The 20,949-nt window shown below is 41.1% G+C and overlaps 1 protein-coding gene across 3 annotated transcripts in view; it reads right to left on the bottom strand.

Moving 5' to 3' along the window:
* LOC133364061 (kynurenine/alpha-aminoadipate aminotransferase, mitochondrial-like) overlaps window positions 1–13,648 on the bottom strand; it is a 37,658-nt gene extending 24,010 nt beyond the window's left edge. Inside the window, exons 1-8 of one of the 3 annotated variants that reach the window (XM_061584062.1) lie at window positions 13,489–13,648; window positions 12,120–12,290; window positions 10,725–10,788; window positions 9,415–9,518; window positions 7,612–7,780; window positions 4,085–4,217; window positions 2,429–2,503; window positions 1,061–1,270 (exon numbers count right to left, since the gene is read on the bottom strand). In XM_061584062.1, the coding sequence (XP_061440046.1) occupies window positions 1,061–1,270; window positions 2,429–2,503; window positions 4,085–4,217; window positions 7,612–7,780; window positions 9,415–9,518; window positions 10,725–10,788; window positions 12,120–12,153 (789 nt within the window). In that variant the 5' untranslated portion in view covers window positions 12,154–12,290; window positions 13,489–13,648. Of the gene's footprint in view, window positions 1–1,060; window positions 1,271–2,428; window positions 2,504–4,084; window positions 4,218–7,611; window positions 7,781–9,414; window positions 9,519–10,724; window positions 10,789–11,019; window positions 11,079–12,119; window positions 12,291–13,488 lie in introns of those variants that run through there. The other 2 variants (XM_061584064.1, XM_061584063.1) reach the window with 2 other exon arrangements.
* Between the last annotated feature and the right edge of the window lie 7,301 nt (window positions 13,649–20,949).

Raw genomic sequence — 20,949 nt, 5'->3', positions numbered from 1 at the left:
TCTTGCTCCTGCTAGCTCTCGTCTCAAGTTAGTCTGGCTTCCTACCTGGTTGCTTGCTCCCTCTTTGGCTGGTTTCTTCACTCCAGTTTACAGCCCTCCTGCAGCAGCCAATGAAGTCTTGCCTCACCCAAAAAGGACCTAGACACAAGCCTTGTGTTCACGCTGAGGTGACAAACCTGTGTCTTGGTTGTACCACTGCAGATGGGGGGTTCACATGATGGAACACCTCTTCATTCAGGGGAAAAAAATAGGCTGGAGTAACTATCCCCAAGACACTAACATTCTATGCGCAAGAATTTTACTTTACGTGTGTGTGTTGGATCATCTGATCATGTTAGCCCTCACCTGCAGTCTTAAGTGGTATAGCCCTGGGCCAGGCTTACTGCCTCAGTAAGACCCAGACCAATGCCAATACTTGAAGGATGGCCTTGTCCAGCCAGATCACTGAGATCATCTGGAGAAGCCCCCTGACAGTTGCACAGTGATCACATATTCATTTAGTTGCTATGCAAATAGAAGCTAGTTTCAGTGTAGTAGCACCAGTACTTTTGAATAGTGTTAATCAGACAGGCATCTACGATTTTGATATTTGTCACCTGCTGAAAACATTTGTTTCACCAAGCTTTTTCAGACAATTGTTGGTCATTTGTTCTGTATTTTATAATTTTATGACGTTTTAATGCTTTTATTGCATGTTTTTAAACAATGTTAAAATAATTTTTAATATCATTTTTTGGATGGGTTGGAGGTTTAGAAATACTCATCTAAAAACAAATGAATACACCCTGGCTTCACATCTGGTCCACGCTGTCTCACTCTCTGTGATCCCTCTTTTTCTGGCTCTTTGCACTACCTGACTTCCCATTCTTCCCTTGCTGCTTTGGAAGAGTGGGGTGGGGGAAACTGGCTTCGCAGTTCTTGTAGTTCCATCTGCTGCTGCATTTATAGTCCTGTCTATATACTAAACTGCTGCTCTAGGCCCCTGTCTAGGGTCACTTAGTGGAAATGCTGTCTTTGCTTCTGCTGCAAGTTATGATGATTCCTGCGTGTCAAGGATTACCTGGTAAATCTCTTTTTTGCGTTCCACTGTCAAGGAGCTCCCAGAAGGATTGGCACCATTAGGAACAGTGTACAGGAACTTAGGAATCCTGTTATTGAGCTTATGTGCACTGCCAGATTTCCACCTGGAAAGAATTTCCTTCAAGGCTTCTGGAATAATACCATGTGCATCACTAGGGGTTTTGATAAGGTTACATCCCAAGGGCTGAAGCTGTTTATGAAAAGAAGCACGGTGTTACGCATAATTTAATATCCAATCAATAGAAGCCATTAAAACCAATACATTGTTTAGCAGCTAAGCTGAAAATCATACATATATTCATAAAGTGTGCCTCTTAAAACTGATTCTGAAATGTCACATGCTGGTGGCAGCATACATCTTAGTGACACTTAAGGATGCACATTGACCCCCCTATTCACCCTAAAAATGGGTTTGACCTTTTTTGTGCTCTCCAGTCTGTTCCTGGCAGACATGGATGCTAGTAGCATCATTATCCCACGAGGGATACTGGGATATGTCATTACAGTTTCTTCCCTGGGTGAGAAATGGCTGCTCTAAGTATTCGTCCTGCTGTTGCCACCTCTGCCACCTCCCCTTCTCCTGCTCCAGGTAAAGTCTCTGGGACGAGCAGTGGGTGTGCAAGGATTTAGTTGAGCAGACTCTATGCCTGATCATGGAATGCTTCAAGCAAGGCACTTGCTTGGACTGATCGCTTCATGAGGAATCAAACAAGGGTGCTTGCTTTTGCAAGTACCCCTATTGATGCCTTACAACATCCTTACTGACAATAACTAACTAACTAAATGAAAAAGGACAGGACTCAGGAGTATACAAGGGAGGCAGCAGCAGCAGCAGGCAAGAAAAGGCCGTGACTGGGATGGAACTCAGTTGATGGTCCTGCTTTGTAAACGTTAGGAATTCAGAACTGAGGCTCGTTTAGTGGTCCCCCATGGCTCAGATGTGTAGCTCATATCCCTTGAAGCCATACATTTAGTACTATGGGCCTGATTCTGTGGAACTCCTTCCCAGCTGAGATCAGACCTTCTTCTCTGTTGACCTTCAGGTACCTGACAAAGACCTTTCCTTTTCTACAGGCATTTTGAAGTTTTCTGTTTTTATGATTAATTCTAATTTATTGTATCCATTGTATGTTTTTTATAATATACACTACTTAGAGGCTTAGGTACTTAAACGGTATATAATTACATAAAATATAATAATATGCCTGTTAGGTTTTGGAATGGTTCTCGTCATACAGGGTATACCACTTGTAAAGTCCCAATGTGAACTTTACAATGACTTATTTACTCATAAAAAAAACTAGAGTTGGCACATCAGCATGATGATGGGGCTCCAAATATAACTCACTGCTGCCAACGTCCCAGTGAAGTTTGGCTCTTCTATAAGGATGTTATCACCTGGATTAAGGAGCATGTCATAAACCTACAAGAAAAAAACACAAAAAGCTTCATAATGGTGAGCATTCCACTGTGATTAAATATTAAGACCTAATGCTTTATAATTTTTATATAAGGCATGCCATTCCCCCCTCCATCCTTAGCAAAAAAGGTCACATTCACATGAATGAATCTCTCTCTCTCTGCCTAGTTGTTACAATGATAGGGTGGAACTAAGGAGGGAAGTTGCAGGGTGGGTTCAAAGTCAGCAGGCCACGTGTGGCTTGCAGGCTGGCTCTTCCAAACCCCTGATCTAAAGGATCATCTCTTTCTATATTTTCTCACTCATCCTTTGATATCAGCCAGGAAGGCCATCTTGCACGTATGTATTTGAGATGCCTACAGCTGGGACATGTAAACAGAGCCATCTCTGAGGTTGTATCCAGGCTGTGGAAATTTCCCCTGGTTCCTGCTCATTGTCTTTTGTCTGTCTTCTTAAAACATTTTTATTCCAGTATAATTTATCTGCTTGACTGTTGATTTTTATCTGCTGCCCTGTTTGTTTTAATCTTTTCTTCTTTAATTAACATGTTTTCATTTTAAACCTAGTTTTGGTCACGTTTTAACAATATCTTAATTTTGACCTCTGATGCTTCTCAAAAGTAGACAGTCAGGATAAATCTTGCCTTATACATAAATAAAAATGACACATTTGCACTTCTCTCAGTTTAAATTTACTGTCATAGATGTTGACCTTGAACACATATATAGTTCCAAGCTTTTCTCCTACTGGATGCCAGTTGAATAAATTAAACAAAGCATAATCAAACTAGCAGAAAGAATGGTTAATAATGTATGCAATAGATTGAGAACAAGGATGACCAGGGACCAGATCTATGGTGAATACAACCTTCTTAGGCTATGCTCCTAAACCCACTCATATAAAATCTCAACAGAAGTGGACTTGCATAAATCTAAATATATGAATTAGAGTATAGAACTACATAATCATGAGAATTACATATTTGTAAGTAACCTCGTTTGGGTCTGCCTCCACTGGGGGCAACAGTTAATATGGGGTGGATCAAAAGTCTCCATAACCTGAACTCTGCTCACAGGACACTTGTGCTGGATGAAGAGCAGGCGGATGGAAGGAGAGAATTTTCATTGATTTCCCCTTCTTCCTGCAGCCTCCAGAGAGGTGGAGGATCTCCTGGAACAGTGTAGGAGCTGATGGGGCTGCAACGGTAAGGTGGAAATAGGTGAAAATCACCTTGTTTCCACCAGCAGAAGCCTCCAATGGATCTCAGTCCCTTGTATGAATTAAAGGAACTGTTCCGTTAGTTAGAAGGATATTATTCCAGATCTAAGCCAGTATGTACAAAATACAAATAGTTCTTAACATATAAGGCTATATAACAGGGGCAAATGGAATAGGTACTTTGATTTTCCACTAATGCTTATGAAGAAATCATGTCAAATATTTGCAAGTATTAATGATGGGGGAGAATCATTAATAGAAAAATAGCCTTCTAATGTAATTGCAACAGAGGATCTCAGTGGGTCAAAGCATATCGCCCAGTTGCCTAAATTATCATATGTATGTTGATCTTTGAATTGCTCATACTTTACTAAGACCGTCTTGGCTTCCTGAAGTGACACATATCTTCATTTGTCCTTTCTCAGGAGCATATATAGCTGTTGGTGGGTTGTGGAGTTTTATCTGCAAGTCTCGTAGCCAAGATAATAATTCCTGAATTCTGGAAAACAGATTTTATTCCTCTTTTTAGTATCCTCAGTTCTTCATGCATAATAAACTACTTCAGTTTAGAATGACATGTGATGAAGAGCCAAACATGAATATGTAGACATCTAATATATACTTAGAAACGGATATGAGAAACATTTATTTACATGGACTAGTACTTAGGATTATATGAAAGTAAAACAATCAGTCTTTAGGATAAAGAACTGGAGGGAATGGTCCTTGGAGTTGCTTAAGTGAATTAATAATGTAATTACGCTAATTAAAAAAAGTCTTGCTGGATCAGGCCAATGGCCCATCTAGGTCCAGCATCTCACAGTGGCCAGCCAGATGCCTATGGGAAGCCCTCAAACAGAACCTGAGTGCAACCATGCTCTCTCCATTTGTGATTATCAGCAACTGGTAAAACTCTTCTTGAATTCAAAGCATCACTCAACGTTTTATATTAATTTGTCATTACTTTCATGTTTTTTGTGTATCTGTCTACCTACCTATCTCTTCTGTCATTCATGGCAAAGACCCCTGGAGATGGGAGGTTTTCTGGGGCCTAGAGCAAAAGCGTCTACTTCATATGGCTTTGGGCCTAGCCTAAAGTAAGCTTTAGGTGTAGCCTGCACCAGCCAGGGATTTGGATCCTGGGGAGTCTAAAAAGATATGATGGAATTGGGGACTATAAAAGGCTCCCTTCTTATCTGCCCTGCCAGGCAATACACCCAATAACCCACTAGACCAAAATTTTTAGGTAGCTCATATAGGTAGCCTACTTCACACCTGCCTCTCTCCACAATGGAACTAGTTATCACCCACCAGGTGTGCCTCAGGACTGTGTATAGTTGTGCCAGGGAAACATTGCAGCTGGCTTATCCATGCCAGTCTCCAGTCTCCTTCAGGAAGGGCCATGTTCTTTTAATAAACTTCAATAATAAACCTGTCCTTCTAATACTAGTTATTGTATATATTTCAAAGTGGTGAATTGGGGCATCCATTTCAATTATTTTCATACGTGTGGGGATTTTGGGGCCTCTTCTTTTTTAAAAGATGCAGCCTGCAAGGGTAGTTCCAGTGGGGTTCCTTTTCTCTCTTTCCCAAATATTCTCCTGCATTAAAGCTGCAATGGCCAGAGCTGCCATGTTTCCCCACCCCCAGCATACCTCTGGAAACATGTAAAAAGGGGGGAAAATAGGAAGCCACTGCAATATGGCCGCTGGACAGGGCCTGAAATTGTGCGTTTACTTGGCAAACCCTGAAACTGGGTAGAAAAATACCTCACACAGAAAATCATATGTTCTAGGACTAGATCATGGCTGGGGAACCCGTATCCTTTCAGATGCTGCTGTTCTACTGATGGCTGTTGGAATCCGACAACATCTGGAGGGACACATGTTCCCTATCCCTGGACTTGATGACACCAGGATAATTCAGGATCACCCAGTGAAATTTATTGGCAATTGGCAATAGGCTCAGCTCAGGCAAAAGGAAGCTCTATTTCACAAAACACATAATTAATGCATGGAATTCACTACAGCAAGATACCTTATAGTCAGTAGCCTGGATGGCTTTTGAAAAGTGTTTGGCAAATTTATACATAATAAAATAATAATAAAATAAGATTTTATTTTTGAGTCGCCTATCTGGCCAAATTAATGGCCACTCTAGGCGATGTACACTAACGCAATAAAATACAATGTAAAACCAATACAACCATACTCAATAATTAAACTAGCCACCACTCTTGCATTTACTCAGCAGCATAAAAACTAACCCACCCCAGAAATCCCATAGGCCTGCCTGAACAGCCAGGTCTTCAAGGCTCGGCGGAAACCTATCAAGGAGGGGGCATGGCGAAGATCGAAAGGAAGGGAATTCCAGAGGGTGGGGGCCACAATCGAAAATGCCCTCTCTCTGGTCCGTACCAACCTAGCTGTTTTAACTGGCGGGACCGAGAGAAGGTCTTGTGTGGCTGATCTTGTCAGGCGGCATAATTGGTGATGCTGGAGGCGCTCCTTCAGATAAACTGGACTGAAATCGTATAGGGCTTTAAAGGTCAGCACCAGCACCTTGAATTGGGCCTGGTATACAACTGGTAACCAGTGTAGATCTACTAACACCGGAGTGATGTGATCACGGCGACGGCTGTTCTTAATCAAACGTGCCGCCACATTCTGTATCAGCTGTAATTTCTGGACCGTTTTCAAGGGCAACCCCACGTAGAGAGCATTACAGTAGTCTAAGCGAGAGGAGACCAGGGCATGTATCACCCGTGGAAGAAGATGGGCAGGAAGGTAGGGTTGCAGCTTCCATATCAGATGGAGTTGATACCAAGCTGCCTGGCTCACTGCTGAAATTTGAGCCTCCATGGACAGCTGGGAGTCAAGAATGACTCCGAGGCTGCGGACCTGGTCTTTCAGGGGTAATCTTACCCCATTGAACACCAGGTGTATATCTCCCAACCTTCTCTTATCTCCTACGAGCAACACCTCGGTCTTGTCGGGGTTTAGTTTCAGCCTATTCCTTCCCATCCATCCACTTACGGATTCCAGGCACTTGGACATGGTATGCACAGCCAACTCTGGTGAGGACTTAAACGAGAGATAGAGCTGAGTATCATCCACATATTGGTGACACTGCAGCCCAAATCTCCTGATGATGGCTCCCAGCGGCTTTACATAGATGTTGAATAGCATGGGGGAGAGGATAGAACCCTGTGGCACTCCACAATTGAGAGGCCAAGGGTCAGAAACCTCATCCCCCAATGCCACCCGTTGATGCCTGTCTGAAAGATAGGAATGGAGCCACCGTAAAACAGTGCCTCCTATCCCTAATCCCTCCAGGTGATCTAAAAGGATACCGTGGTCGGCGGTATCGAAAGCCGCTGAGAGATCCAGGAGGACGAGGAAGGTATATTCTCCCCTATCCAACGCCCTTCTCATATCATCTACCAGGGCGACCAAGGCTGTTTCAGTTCCATGTCCAGTCCTGAAGCCCGATTGGAATGGGTCTAGATAATCTGCTTCATCCAAGTGTGTCTGTAACTGGTTGGCCACCACTCGCTCAATCACCTTGCCCAAGAATGGTAAATTAGATTCTATCAATGGGTAGTAGCCATGATAGTGGAAGGCAACCTCTAAATGCAGATGCAGCATACCTTTGAGCCTCAGAAGTTGGGGACAAACAATGGTTGCAGGCTTCCAGGAGGAATCTGGTTGGTCACTACTGGAAACAAGATTAGGGGACAGGAAGGGGTATTGGTCTGACCCAGTAAAGCTCTTATACAGAGGCCTTGGCAGGAAAACAACCCAGCCCATGCTCTAATCCCAGATTTTATTTTCCTGAGGCTAAACTGACTTTTAAAAACAAACACTATGAATGACTTGTGATGAATAAAATACCCTTCTGTAGCACTATATTGGAGCGCTCTCTTCATCAGTTGTTCCCCAATTGCAATGGTAGATCCATCACTGAGGGAGAAGCTTGCTGTTTTTATTGGGAAATAGTCAGAGTTTGGCAAGCCTCCAGAAGAAAACATGATAAGGGATGGCATCTTCTTTTCCAGTTCATCTGTTAACATAAGTAAAAGATCCACTGAAGGACTAAGAAGCTACAAGATACAATTAACAGAAAAATGAGCAAGACTAGAATTTTAGAGGAAGCCAAATGTGGAAGTAAATGTTCTTACCCACTGTGCCGCAGACGACTTTTGACACATCAGTGCAAAGTCAAATTGTGAAATATAGGGGAATAATAAACATGGCAATTGTGATCTATGGCTAATGTATACCACCTTTGCCATGAATAAGCAGCTATCGCAAGTAGGGATGGGGAAGAAATTCAATTCAGTTTGCATTTAAAGCCAAATCTATCAAATTCTCACTTTCCAAAACAATATTAAAACTGAAACACAGCCATCCTTCAAAATTCAGATGTATCCAAATTTTGCAATTCAGCTCTCTAACTAATGTTTACAAAAAATGAATATATTAGGGGAAAGTGTGCATAAAAATGAATATATTCATGAAAATAAAATGCATTATATTAGGAGAAATTGCTTGCGTAAATGTGCTTATTAGGAGAAATTTGTACTAAAATGCTGAAGAATTTTCATGAGGATTTTTTAAAAGTGCAGATTACTGCAGGAAAGTGGAGAACCGAATTTAATAATTGAAAAATGAGAAACTGAGGGGACTTTTCCTGGCAGGCCAAAGATCACTGGTGAGAGAATGTCTTTAACTGTGTTTTAGAATATTTTTAATTGTAATTGTGTTTTTAGAATATTTTAACTGTTTTAGTATGCTTTTCTTTTTCTTGTTAAATTGTTTTGATTATGTTTGCTGCCCTGGCTTGTTCAGGAGGAAGGGCAGGACATACATTTAATTAATAACAATTATAATAACTGAAATTGACAGATTTTTCCATCCCTAATCTTAGGGAAGCCCATATATTGCAGGTCTCTAGTTGCAGCTTCTTAGACACAATATGGTGATTGAGGGATGCCTTTGTGTAATAGTATATGATGAAAGAGAGGTTTCTGTAGAAGGGAGGATCTTTGCAGAAACTAGAAACATAACCCTAAAGATTTGTCCGTTCACTTCTCATTTCATTTTGAACAGTTTGTTTTATCTTCTAGAGTCAGATTGATCAGATTCCATCAAGATTATAATTATACAGAGAAAACACCCAAAGGTTAAAAGAAAACAAAAGATGGTTACAGTGCAATCCTATACATATCACTCAGAAATGTCTCATTGAGTTCAGTGGAGCTTACGCCCAAGTACGTGTGCGAAGGACTGCAGCCTCATTCACTTAGTTTCTACTGTTTATATGGTGACATGTAAATTCATAATATTACTGAGTAGTAAGCTGCAGTGTTATTGGAAGCTGCCTCATACCAGACTATATTATCTACTCTGGCTGCAACTCTCCAGTGTCTCAGGAATAGGTCTTTCACATCACCTGCTACCTATTTTTTTTAAAAAACAAATATACCAGGAGATATTGGGGAATTGACCCTGGTACCCACTGCATCCAAAGCATATGCTCTCCCCCTGAGCTACAGTTCCATCCAATAGCAGTATGCTTCCAAATGGCAACTTCAACCCTATTTCAACAGAAATTTTCAGAGTGCCGGCATTTCCTATAGATTTGTTTCCTACTAAGCAAAGCAGGTGATGACTCTGAGAAATGCAACTACTTACTTGTAAGTCTTACAGGGTTTGGTTTCCTTGCTGCGCTGACAACAGACAGAAAGTGATAGTAATCCATTCTGAAGTGGCAAGCAGTGGTCAAGTTTCTCGGACTTCTTCAGAAAATTGCAATAGAAATTAGACCAAGAAAATGAAACATCACATTTGTATGAAGTTTCTGATATCTTTCTCTTAACACAGATAGTATTTCAATACTTTATATTCAACTGCTCACATCTTCTGCTTCATAACTTAGTAACAGTAAAAACAGCAAATATCTTTCCAAATCTAATAATATTAACAGGGCCATTCTCTGAAACAGAGAAACTTTGTTTAACCCTGATATATAAACAGCACACTTTGCAGGGTGGCTTAAAACGATTTAAAATCATAATGTCGTAATATGTAATAAAATATTATGGGTTGTAGTCAACTAAGTCCTACTCAGAGTAGACCCAATGAAATTAATGAACCTATGTTAGTAATGTCTATTAACTTAAAATTGGTCTACTCTGAACAGAACTATTACTGAATACTACCCAGTAAAGATTCTACATTAAACTGAATTAGATGTACAATAAAGGCAGGGACAACAGATAAAACACGTTTCAAATAACAAGGCTGATGAAGGTGGGGTTTCGTTTATTTAAAAAATTGCATTTATCAGGGATACCAAACTTTAGAGTAAATTAGGACTTTATTGATTTTTCATGCATGAACATTTTAGAAACAAATATTGTGCTTTTGAGAGACTCAAAATGGTTTCCGGACACTATCCCCCCCCCTTCTGTGTGCTGTTCACAGCTGTTCTTGGCTATTGTTTCTGTAAGTTGCTATTGCTTCAGTGTCACTTTGCCCTTCTGATATCTATTTCCTGGAGTGGTCCCAGCCAATCAGGGACCCACAAGATGAACACAATAATTCTACTGAATGGAAACACAGTTGAGTTAAAGTGAGGGCAATGTTTTCTGGACTAGTGACATTTCTAAGCAGACAAAACACTTGCAGATAAGAATCAGAGCATGGATTGCCATTTTTCAAGTGGCCATTTGCAAGCACTAAAGTGGCAAAATGTTTGTAAACTGCAAAAGATACAGGCAATTCCACCCCTTCTTGACAAAATGGTAAGTGATTCGAACAGAGGAGGGATGATGACTTCTAAAAACCCCATGTTTTGTGTCCCCCCCCAAGGTCACCAAAATCAGGAGCATATTTTCATGGGGGATAAAAGGGGTACCAATTTGGCTCAGCCCTAATATAAATGAAATGAATATTACTTTCTGAAGAAATCTTTAAAATAAAAATAAAAATATGAAACTTACAGTCTGCAATTTGATGTAGAAAAAATGGGCAGGATGCACCAAATGCTCCAACAAAAATCTTTTTCTTTCAACCATCAGACACAAGAAGAGAATAGCTGATTAATTACAGTACAGAGAGCTGTTCTGATCAAAAGGTTGATATATACAGTTTTATAGATCTTTTTCATAGCCTCTCTCAAAACCATGCATCTCTTGCAGACTTTGCCCAAGTACTTAATAATTTACCAAAGAAAGCAGTGGATGCGGTCATGTAAGTTTAGACTCTGGACTTATGCTGCAATCCAATAATACTTACCTGGAGGTAAGTTCCATTGAACCCTGTGAAGCTTACTTCTGAGTGTATGTATTGGATTGCAGCCATAATGATCTTACAAGGATCTTCCCCTTTAGGTGGTAATGGGTATTACGTGGGCATGTGGTAAGCAAGGTTCAAAGTGGGAATAGCTCAACCTTTCTGCTCATCTTCTCTCAAAAGCCTGTTGTCTTCCAATAGCTTGTTTGCAAAATAGCTCACATGCCCTCTATAGATAAAGCTGATCCAATGCATATGTGTTCAATAGAACTTACAAGTAGGACCTGCAACAAAATGTTGCAGTGAGGGAGTGCTTCTGTTCAGAAGCTCAGACAGCTATCTATGCCCTCTTCCAGGATACCCCATTCCATTACCCCTTCTCTCTTGGTTTTCTGTCCCATTCTCAGCTGTCAGTCAGCATTCTGTTTCCATTGACCATGTTCAATCATCATTGGTTGTTTTTTGGGGTGGGATGGGGGGCCCTTTTAGGGCTTTATTCCTAAAAAAGATTTTCTGCAAATTCTGGGTTTCCCCTGAGCTTGCTGATACTCCCTCTTGTGTGGGGGTGGCACTGATTTGGCTTCATAAGGATTGACACTCTCCCGTGAACATCACTAACAGAAGGAATGATTGTTATTAAATTAGTATGCCATTTGGAAGTTATTGTATAATGCATTTGTCCCATTTTAGAGATAGGAAACACTAAAGATGATGGTGACTTTTCAGAGAAAGTTACCCACAGCATAGATTTCTTATTAGTCCCATAGGCACAGATTAGGGAGACTTCCCCTAGCATCCTGACCCTGCCTATAGCTGATGATGCTAACAGTTTGTAGGTGGGGCTAGGCAGTGTGTCCAGCATTAGAAGTGGGGCCAGTAATTGCTTGATGCTCCCTTTACATGATTAATGCATGAAGGGGACTATACACTCCATACAAACATTCGCTCGACAAAAAGGTACACGGCTGTGTACCCTCTGAAGTTAACATATCCAGAATAAACAGTTGTACGCCCAAAGGCATCTGTGCAATCTGGAACCCCAATCACACAGGGTTCCAGATCCTGTGGAAACCTTTGCATATGCGTTGCAATTTTGCTCTTACCCTCCTGCAGATGGTTGTGTAGGTGTGTGTGCATGTCAGGAGCGAGGCAAGCTGGTATCCTCTATATCCAGATGGGGTTACTCAGAAAAGTACTTCTGAAGGACCTATAATATGCATTTAATCATGGGCAGGGGACACATTGATGGCACTCTTTGAAGATCCTAGCAGTTTCTAGCACAGAGGGAGAGGGGAAAAAAACTCTTATTCTCTCTCTGTATCATGTGCACTCATGCTATCCTCTCACTGAAAATTGCTCAGATAGTTTTTATGTATTTAAAATATTTTTAATCTGCCTTTCATCAATACTCAATATCAAGGCAGATACAATCATAAAATTTAAAAAGCAAAAACATAATCAACATAAATACAGATAAAAGGAACAGTTAAAATCGCAACGAAACTGGTAGCAGAAAAACAGTTAAAAAAAAGAAAACAAAAACCAGTCAGGTACCTAAAAGCCAAATAATTAGCTTTAAAATTGACACTGAAAACCCATCAGAGGTGGCACCAATCATATATCCAGGGGAAGGGTATTCCCTAATTAGGGTGCCATTGGAGAGTAAGGCCTCTCCCTGGTTGCTGCATGACAGATGTCCTTTTGATGCAAAAGAACCAGGTGGGTCTCAACTGCAGATCTTAATAGACAGAACTGTATGGAAGGAGACACTCCTTTAAATACCTATGCCCCAAGTTGTTCAGGGCTTTCTATTCTCCTTTTGAAAGAGCAGTTAATGACAATGTGAACGCATGCATAAAAGAGATGTTGTCCTCATTCAACCCTTGAAAATTCTTTCCCCTGAATTTTTTTTAGAGCTTGGTATGTTGCATGGCAAAAGTTATGGGATTTTAGCTTAAATGTACAGTTATGATCCTCAGTGAGTTGCCCACACTTGAGGAAATGAAATAAGCTTAAGGGGGAGGGGGATAAGACTATAGATCTCTGTTTTTCAAACTTCTCTTAAACTTATCACTCTGCCTCTTAAACAAGGTCAACTAAGAAATCAGTTACTGTTTAAGGATGATTGGGGACTAGAAACAAAGCTGTATAAGGAGAGACTGAAAAAACTGGGCATGTTTAGCCTTGAGAAGAGAAGACTGAGGGGAGATATGATCACACTCTTCAAGTACTTCTAGGCGGCGTACATAGACTAAAATATAACATAGAGTAAAATATAACATATGATACAAAACAAAACCTCAGTAGTCTATAGACATCCCGAGCAACAGGTTCACTCCCACATACACACACACGGTCTCTGGCCCCTTCAGCAGTTGCTGCTTTTGTAGCTGGAGAGAGACAGGGCCCCGCCTTTCCAGGCCAGGTGGAAATCAGCCAGAAATGGAGGGAGCAGGTCTTGCAGAAACTCACACAGGTAGATGGTCTCTGGCCCCTTCAGCAGTTGCTGCTTTTGTAGCTGGAGAAAGACAGGGCCCCACCCTTCCAGGCCAGGTGGAAATCAGCCAGAAATGCAGGGAGCAGGTCTTGCAGAAACTCACACAGGTAGATGGTCTCTGGCCCCTTCAGCAGTTGCTGCTTTTGTAGCTGGAGAGAGACAGGGCCCCGCCTTTCCAGGCCAGGTGGAAATCAGCCAGAAATGGAGGGAGCAGGTCTTGCAGAAACTCACACAGGTAGATGGTCTCTGGCCCCTTCAGCAGTTGCTGCTTTTGTAGCTGGAGAAAGACAGGGCCCCACCCTTCCAGGCCAGGTGGAAATCAGCCAGAAATGCAGGGAGCAGGTCTTGCAGAAACTCACACAGGTAGATGGTCTCTGGCCCCTTCAGCAGTTGCTGCTTTTGTAGCTGGAGAGAGACAGGGCCCCGCCCTTCCAGGCCAGGTGGAAATCAGCCAGAAATGCAGGGAGCAGGTCTTGCAGAAACTCACACAGGTAGATGGTCTCTGGCCCCTTCAGCAGTTGCTGCTTTTGTAGCTGGAGAGAGACAGGGCCCCGCCCTTCCAGGCCAGGTGGAAATCAGCCAGAAATGCAGGGAGCAGGTCTTGCAGAAACTCACACAGGTAAAAGATTGCTACACAGAAGAAGGTCAGGATCTCTTCTCTATCATCCCAGTGTGCAGGATATGGAATAATGGGCTCAAGTTACAGGAAGCCAGATTTCGACTAAACATCAGGAAAAACTTCCTAACAGAGTGGCACCAACCCTTTGGAATTCCCTCCCCTTAAATATTAGACAAGAACCATCTCTGTTATCTTTTTGGTGCCTACTGAAGACCTTTCTCTTTCAACGAGCCTTTTAAGTAGAGACCTTATCCCACTTTGCATCTGTCTTGGAATTGCTTTTAATATATTTTAAACCTTTTAAAATGTTTTTAATGCTTTTAAAAAAAGTTTTAAAGTTGTTTTGTTTTAATATGTTTTTAATGGTTGTTGTGTTTTAACATATTTTACAGTCTGTATTTATGATGTTTTAAAGTGTTTTTAGTGCTTTTGTTTGCCGCCCTGGGTTCCTGCTGGGAGAAAGGGCAAGATATAAATCAAATAAATAAATCAAATAAATAAATAAATAGAGGAGTACGACAATGGAACCAATGATCTAGGGAGGTGATGGGCTCTCTGAGACAAGGCATTCAAGAGGCAGCTGGACAGCCACTTCTCGGATATGCTTTCATTTGGATTCCTGCATTGAGCAGGGGGTTGGACTCAATGGCCTCATAGGCCCCTTCCAACTCTATTATGTGATTCTCATGATAGTTCTTAATGCACTAGTAGCTTTTCTGAGAAAGGATCCATTATACTTTTCCCTCTGTAAAAACACACACGTAGCTTATGTCTTTGCCTCTTTGTCAAGATCAACTGGTGCCTATGCTCTCCCACCTCATGTTCTATAATTAATTTAAAAACAATTATTCTATCAGCCAAGCCACATGGCTGGATGCCCAGTAATGACGAATCCTTAATCCTTAATCCTACTTTGCAATCATTTATCTGCTTATGTAGGGCATTCCAGGGTCCATAGGATAGGTCAGAAGCATCCCTCCAGTGCCAGAGATCTAATGGCAGAGTTTCCCTCTCCAGTGCCATTGGCTCCTCTGAAGGGGGATATCTCTGGGTAAGGATGGGTGGAGATGTCAATTTCAGTTTCTCTACTTTCTCATTTTTCCAATCTTACCTTCAGTCCTCCACATCGGTTTGCATTTTTTTTAAAAAAAGTCCTCATGAAAATTCATCAGCATGTTAAATATAATTTTTATATGCAACTTTGTCTAATACGCACATTTTTGCAAGGGAATTTCCCATAATAAATCACATTCTAATGTTATTTTCACTAATATATGTATTTTTATGCACACTTTATCCTAGTACATGCATTTTTGTACACATTACTTGGCTGGAGAACTGAATGCAAAATTCAGAGAAATGTGAATTTTGAATGATGGCTGCGTTTCAGTTCGTGTGTTTTTTCGGAAAATGCAAATTAGGGAGGTTTGCCTTCGAGTGTGAAGTAAATCATATTCTGTCTTCCATTCCTACGGCGGGGGAATTCTAGGTAGCAACTGTATCCAAAGCCCTCCCAGTCCTGTGACAAACCCTAAACTTGGGGTAAATGTAGGCACCCATCTGAAAATGTCTGTCTTTCTTCCTTTCCCTTTCCTATAGTTTCCAATGCAAGAGCTTTCCTTGCCCTCACTTCTGCCTTGCTAGCACCAGTAGGGTAGAGCCATCTTCAGATTCCACCCCCCTCTTAGAATCCCACTGTTACTTTATATTTATTCCACTTTTCAGGCAATTTTTGTCTCCTACAATGGCTCACATCAGTTTAAGAAAGAAAAGGGAAACAGACGCTGCCATCAGGCTTACAAATTAAAAAGGCAATACACACAAATGTCCAACTTTTAAATGTCAAACTTTCAAAGAAATGGGCTTTTGAGGAACGATAAGGAGAAAGTTCAAGCTTAGCACATTCTGAATTAGCACACATCACCAAAGAGGGTGGGTGAGAAATGCCCTGTCACCCATTAAGTCCAGATTCTAAACCAATATTCACATATCTCTGGTTGCGTCTAGTTTCTTCAGTACTATCTGAATACGACAATTATAGTGAAGTTTAAAAGTTTGCAATGCTAGCAAAGTGTTACAAAAAACCCTTTGTATTTAGCAGCTCTGCCTATCACCAAATCAGCAGAGACATGAGTGTTCTGGGTGTAGCCATCTAACTTCAGTACCAATAACTTTTTCAGTTTGCTTTAGTATTAAACAAACACTAGAACTGCTGTACCACTGAGTCCTGGATTGACCTTAGTTTAGGAGTTTGGCTTCAAATAGCTAAAAACGCAGAGACTTTTTGTTTATCTTTGGAATTCCAAAGCCACATCTAACTAACCATAGCTAATTGGCTATTAAGGTGGTGGCATTAATTTATTTCTTCTCTTATACTTTCTATTGATTGGTGTTTATTAGATTGTTTGGCTCTTCCAGGCATATCTTCTTACCATTTCTCCCTTCCTTTTCCCTATATTTTTATGAGCACAACCCAGAGAAAGTTAAATGTGTCCAAGGCTACATACACAAGATTTTATTCTTAGAATCAATGGGGACTATTTGTTTTTTCTGTGTAGTCCACACACAATCAAGATCTGTTGCATATTTTTTGCCCCTGAAAAGCACTTATTGAGACCCTGGTTTCATTCCAAAAATAAAAGCTCATTGCAGATTCATTGTGTTACCCCGCAGTGTGTCCATTTGAAAACAGATGCAGAATGTCCTGGCAACGGTGTGTGTGTGTGTGCCCAATCACATTGTGGGTGGGCATATACCAAGATATCAAACACCACTTCCTTTGTCATTTTTTGTGGATAACCTAACCAAGAGGTGGAGTTTCAAATGCATAACAAGTAACCACACCCACCCTTGTGGCTGACAGGATCTAGAATCAATCTAGATTGAAAGCTGCATGTTGAGGACAAGTATTTACAATTCTGAATTGAGAAAAACTATATTTTTGTGCTGCAAATGGGTTAGTGTGTGTGCAGCCTAAGTTCCAAGAAAATGAGCACTGAGACAAATAGGAGACACATTTTGTGCACATTCTTGAGCCTCTGCTAAATATGACCCTTCTATTGGTGATTTCTTGTGGAATATGCATTCAGAGGAGCATTCCCATCAATATTTTGCCCAGACCAGACATTCCTAACCATGCATTACTAGAGTGGGATCAAGGCAAGAATCTTGCTGCAAAAGGCTGGTGGGCTGGATTTAGATTTATAGTACATTTCTACTCTGTACCCAATATGATTGCCCACATTCTGTGTTCCAATTTCTGTTATCTACTCATGCAAATTCTGTAATTGCATTATACAGCACTGGGATGCTTGGATATTCTTGCTTAGTTCATATCCTTTATTATAAAGTGAACATGTTTTTAAATTTTGGGCTCTCCAATTTTTATATTTTTTGCTCCAATTTTTAGAAAAGGGACAAAAAAACCTGAATCACTACAAATTGGAGATGGAGACTGTTGGAAGATGTGCAGTGAAGACCTTGCTTATCAGAAGTACTAAATACTGTATATTAAATGTTTCAAAAATTTCAGCTGACCTTTTCCAGGACAGTGATACTGTATGGTCCACCATCAGTCCAGATTACATGACCCGCAACATTGAGAGAATTGTTGTTATACAAAGTGTTAAAAGTTAAAAGCAATCCATTAAAGTACTATTTTTTCCAGCAATCAAGCGTTACTGATTTCCATTCACATAGTGCAAAGACAATGTTTTATGTTGCAACAAAACCTTGTAAAAAAATTAAAGGTATAGTAAACATGTCAGTGAAATATAACTTCCTTGGGACAGTTGTTTTCTGTGGACAGCTGATATAAATCACTTTTAATTGTATCCTGGATCCAAAAGAAATACCCAGCCAATATTTATCTATCAGATTTTTGACATGATTAACAAACTTGTGCAAGATCTAAACAGATGATATAGCATAAATATCAATACATAAAACAGTGATGGATAATACTGCATCAAGTGAATGAATGTGTTCATTAAAGTTTGAAGATATTTGGATAACAGAGGCTACATGATTGTTAATGCTTATTATTAATGTTATAACATACATTCCATTTGCAGTTCATACATTAAGGCTGGAATCTTATATTAAGTGTGAACTCAATGGGACTTGTTCTGGAATAAACTTCTGTAGGATTGCACTCTAAATTATTAAGCTTTTGGGTACTACCTGTTCCAGGGAATGTAAGGTGCCAGGGTACTAGGACCAGCTGCAATACTCTGTGCCACTGTCCTCTTGAAGTTAGAGACCACCATTGGCCTCTTGAAGTTAGAGACCACCATTACAGATTATGGGTCAGATGACTGTTAAGAGTGCTCTGGCTAACTCCCAAACTGGTTTATTTGGAGTCAAAAGGATGGCAAGACCCTGGAATATTCTGGACTACATTTCCCACACCCCATTTCTAACTTGTTGTACCTTCCTAAGTACTGTGAAATGAGGACAAGAAGCAAAGACCATCTTTTGGCACTTTCAGAGGAACACACAGACCCTGAATTAAGTATTATCTCATTTCTTGGCCGATTTCCCTCATGCCCAGCAGAACAATTCCATTGTTCAAAGACAGTATTAGAAAGCAGAACTAGTTTTCTCAAGAGTGTCAGCAAGAAATATGTACACAACATGAGAACACCTCATACACAAACCCCTCCTTTGCACATTGATTTGTAAGAGGGAAAGTGTATTTAAGACCCAATATGGCAATCTGAGCTCCAACATGTGTAATTACACTCACAAGGAACGCAGCACAGGACTGCAGGCCACAAGTTGGGAAGGGAGTCTGTGTCTTGGTGCAAACCTTCAGGCAAAGTGATTTCTTCCTGCTGTGTGGTCAGAGATTCTTCACATCACTGCAGCTGTGTCCTTGGGCCTATTATAAGTAATCTCTGCTATCTGTTATTTCTTATAGCAATAGGGACCTCTTATTTCTTTAAAGTTATGAATGGGTTAGGAATGGGATATTAATGATCAGAGCCGCCCCAAGGCACCGGGAAGCGGGGCAGTTGACCCCGGCCCCGCGCTTTGGGGGGGCCCCGCGCTTGGCTTCAGCTGTAGTTGTAGCCACTGTGCCTCCAGGAAGGTGAGGAGCGCTGGGCTTCCCAGGGCCGAGAGAGGTTTCCGCTCGTGGATGCCGAGCTGTCCAGCCCGCCAGAGGGAGGAGAGCGGCGCCTCCAGCAATCTTCAATTGCATCACCCTTGCAGCCCATCCCGTGGGCCGTGCGGAGGCTGCCGTATAAGTTTCTCCCCTTGTCTTGTCAGTTTCCTCTGCCTTCCACGTCTCTCTTCGCTGCCTCCTGTCCCCTGCTGCCCTAACTTGGTCAGTAACTTGTGGGGACTGGTTTCTCTTCCCCTTGTGCCTACATGCAAACTGCTGCCTTTGCGTTGTTGTTGTTGTCGTTGTTAGGTCCTGTTGAATGTATTGTCATTGTCCCTTTTTTGTCATCGTCCCTGGAGGAAAATTCTCCCCTTCCCCATTTACTTGAAAGATCTGAAAGTTTTCTGGCATGAGCTCCTTCGACTTCGTTTCTATAGCTCATAAGCCCTAAGGAAATATCTAGGGCTCAGAGGTAGGAGAGCAAAGCCATAGAACAGACCTTTTTGCTCAGTCCATTTTGGAGTATATCTTGCAATCTTGTGACTTTTGCATGCAAGCCAATTGGCTCCCTTTGGGAGGAAGGGTGGGATATAAATTTAATTAATTAATTAATTAAGTAAGTAAGTAGGTAATAATAATTAATAATAATAATAACAATAATAAATTGAATATAGGCAGAGTTAGCCTCTCTTTAATATATAGTTAAACACATACTTAACTTACACCCCATCCCGCTCCTGCCGTTGAAGTCAATGAGATTTAAAGGTACTTAAATGTTATGGGGGTCATGCACTATTCTTCAGAAAGTAGATTAATATATTTTCTTTATTGCTGATTTATTACGTTATTATCATTTGCAGCACTCTCTGATATGCATAGTTTGTTCCATGCTTCGCCAAAAGAGAGTGTGAGAGTGAGGAAAGGGTATCTGGGGTTTGCCAAATGCTTATGACAGAGTATGCATGCAGAAGGTCTGCTCTGTCTGTGCAATGGTAAAAGGAGAATCTCCTTAATTACTGCTAAAGTTTAAGCAGAACCCACAACAAAGGCAGCTTGCTTGTCCCAAGGCCACCTCCTTGAAACAATGCCACAAATTTATCTGCCTGCAGGAGATAGAAGGCTTGTGTGCTCATGACCCAATCATGTAAATCCTCTCATATTTCTTGTCAACAGGTCCAAGGCACCAGTTAAAAGCAAAAGCGATAGACCCATTACAAGTGGCAGACTTTCCAACTTATTACTAACAGCTAATAGAGGCCAGTTCAAGGCATAATTTGACTAAGGAAACAAACAGGCATGGTCTGTCCTATTTTCACAACTTCCAAAAAACTTTTCCTTCCAGGATTATATCTAGTCTTAACTCCTCCCCCCCGTTTTGTTAGATTTCATCTCACTTACAGCATAATGAACAAGGTTACTGGTTTCAGTGGATTTAAGCACACTAACAGTGCAATCCTATACATGTCTACTCAGATGTAAGCTCCAATGAGTTCAGTGGGACTTCAATCCCTGGGAAATATGTATAGGGCTGCAGCCATAACACTGTGCTAGATTGCAGCCAAAGGCTGGAATCCTGTGCACGGTAAAGCAGCTTAAATTCCAATGATGTCAATGAGATTTAGGCAGCCAAACTGTGGGTAATTCCAGCCACATATAGGAACATATGAAGCTGCCTTATATCGAGTCAGACCATTGGTCTAACTGGCAGCA

The sequence above is a fragment of the Rhineura floridana genome, chromosome 9, assembly GCF_030035675.1.
Source record: "Rhineura floridana isolate rRhiFlo1 chromosome 9, rRhiFlo1.hap2, whole genome shotgun sequence".
Lineage (NCBI taxonomy): Eukaryota > Metazoa > Chordata > Lepidosauria > Squamata > Rhineuridae > Rhineura > Rhineura floridana.
This window is presented reverse-complemented; position numbering and strand designations above follow the sequence as displayed.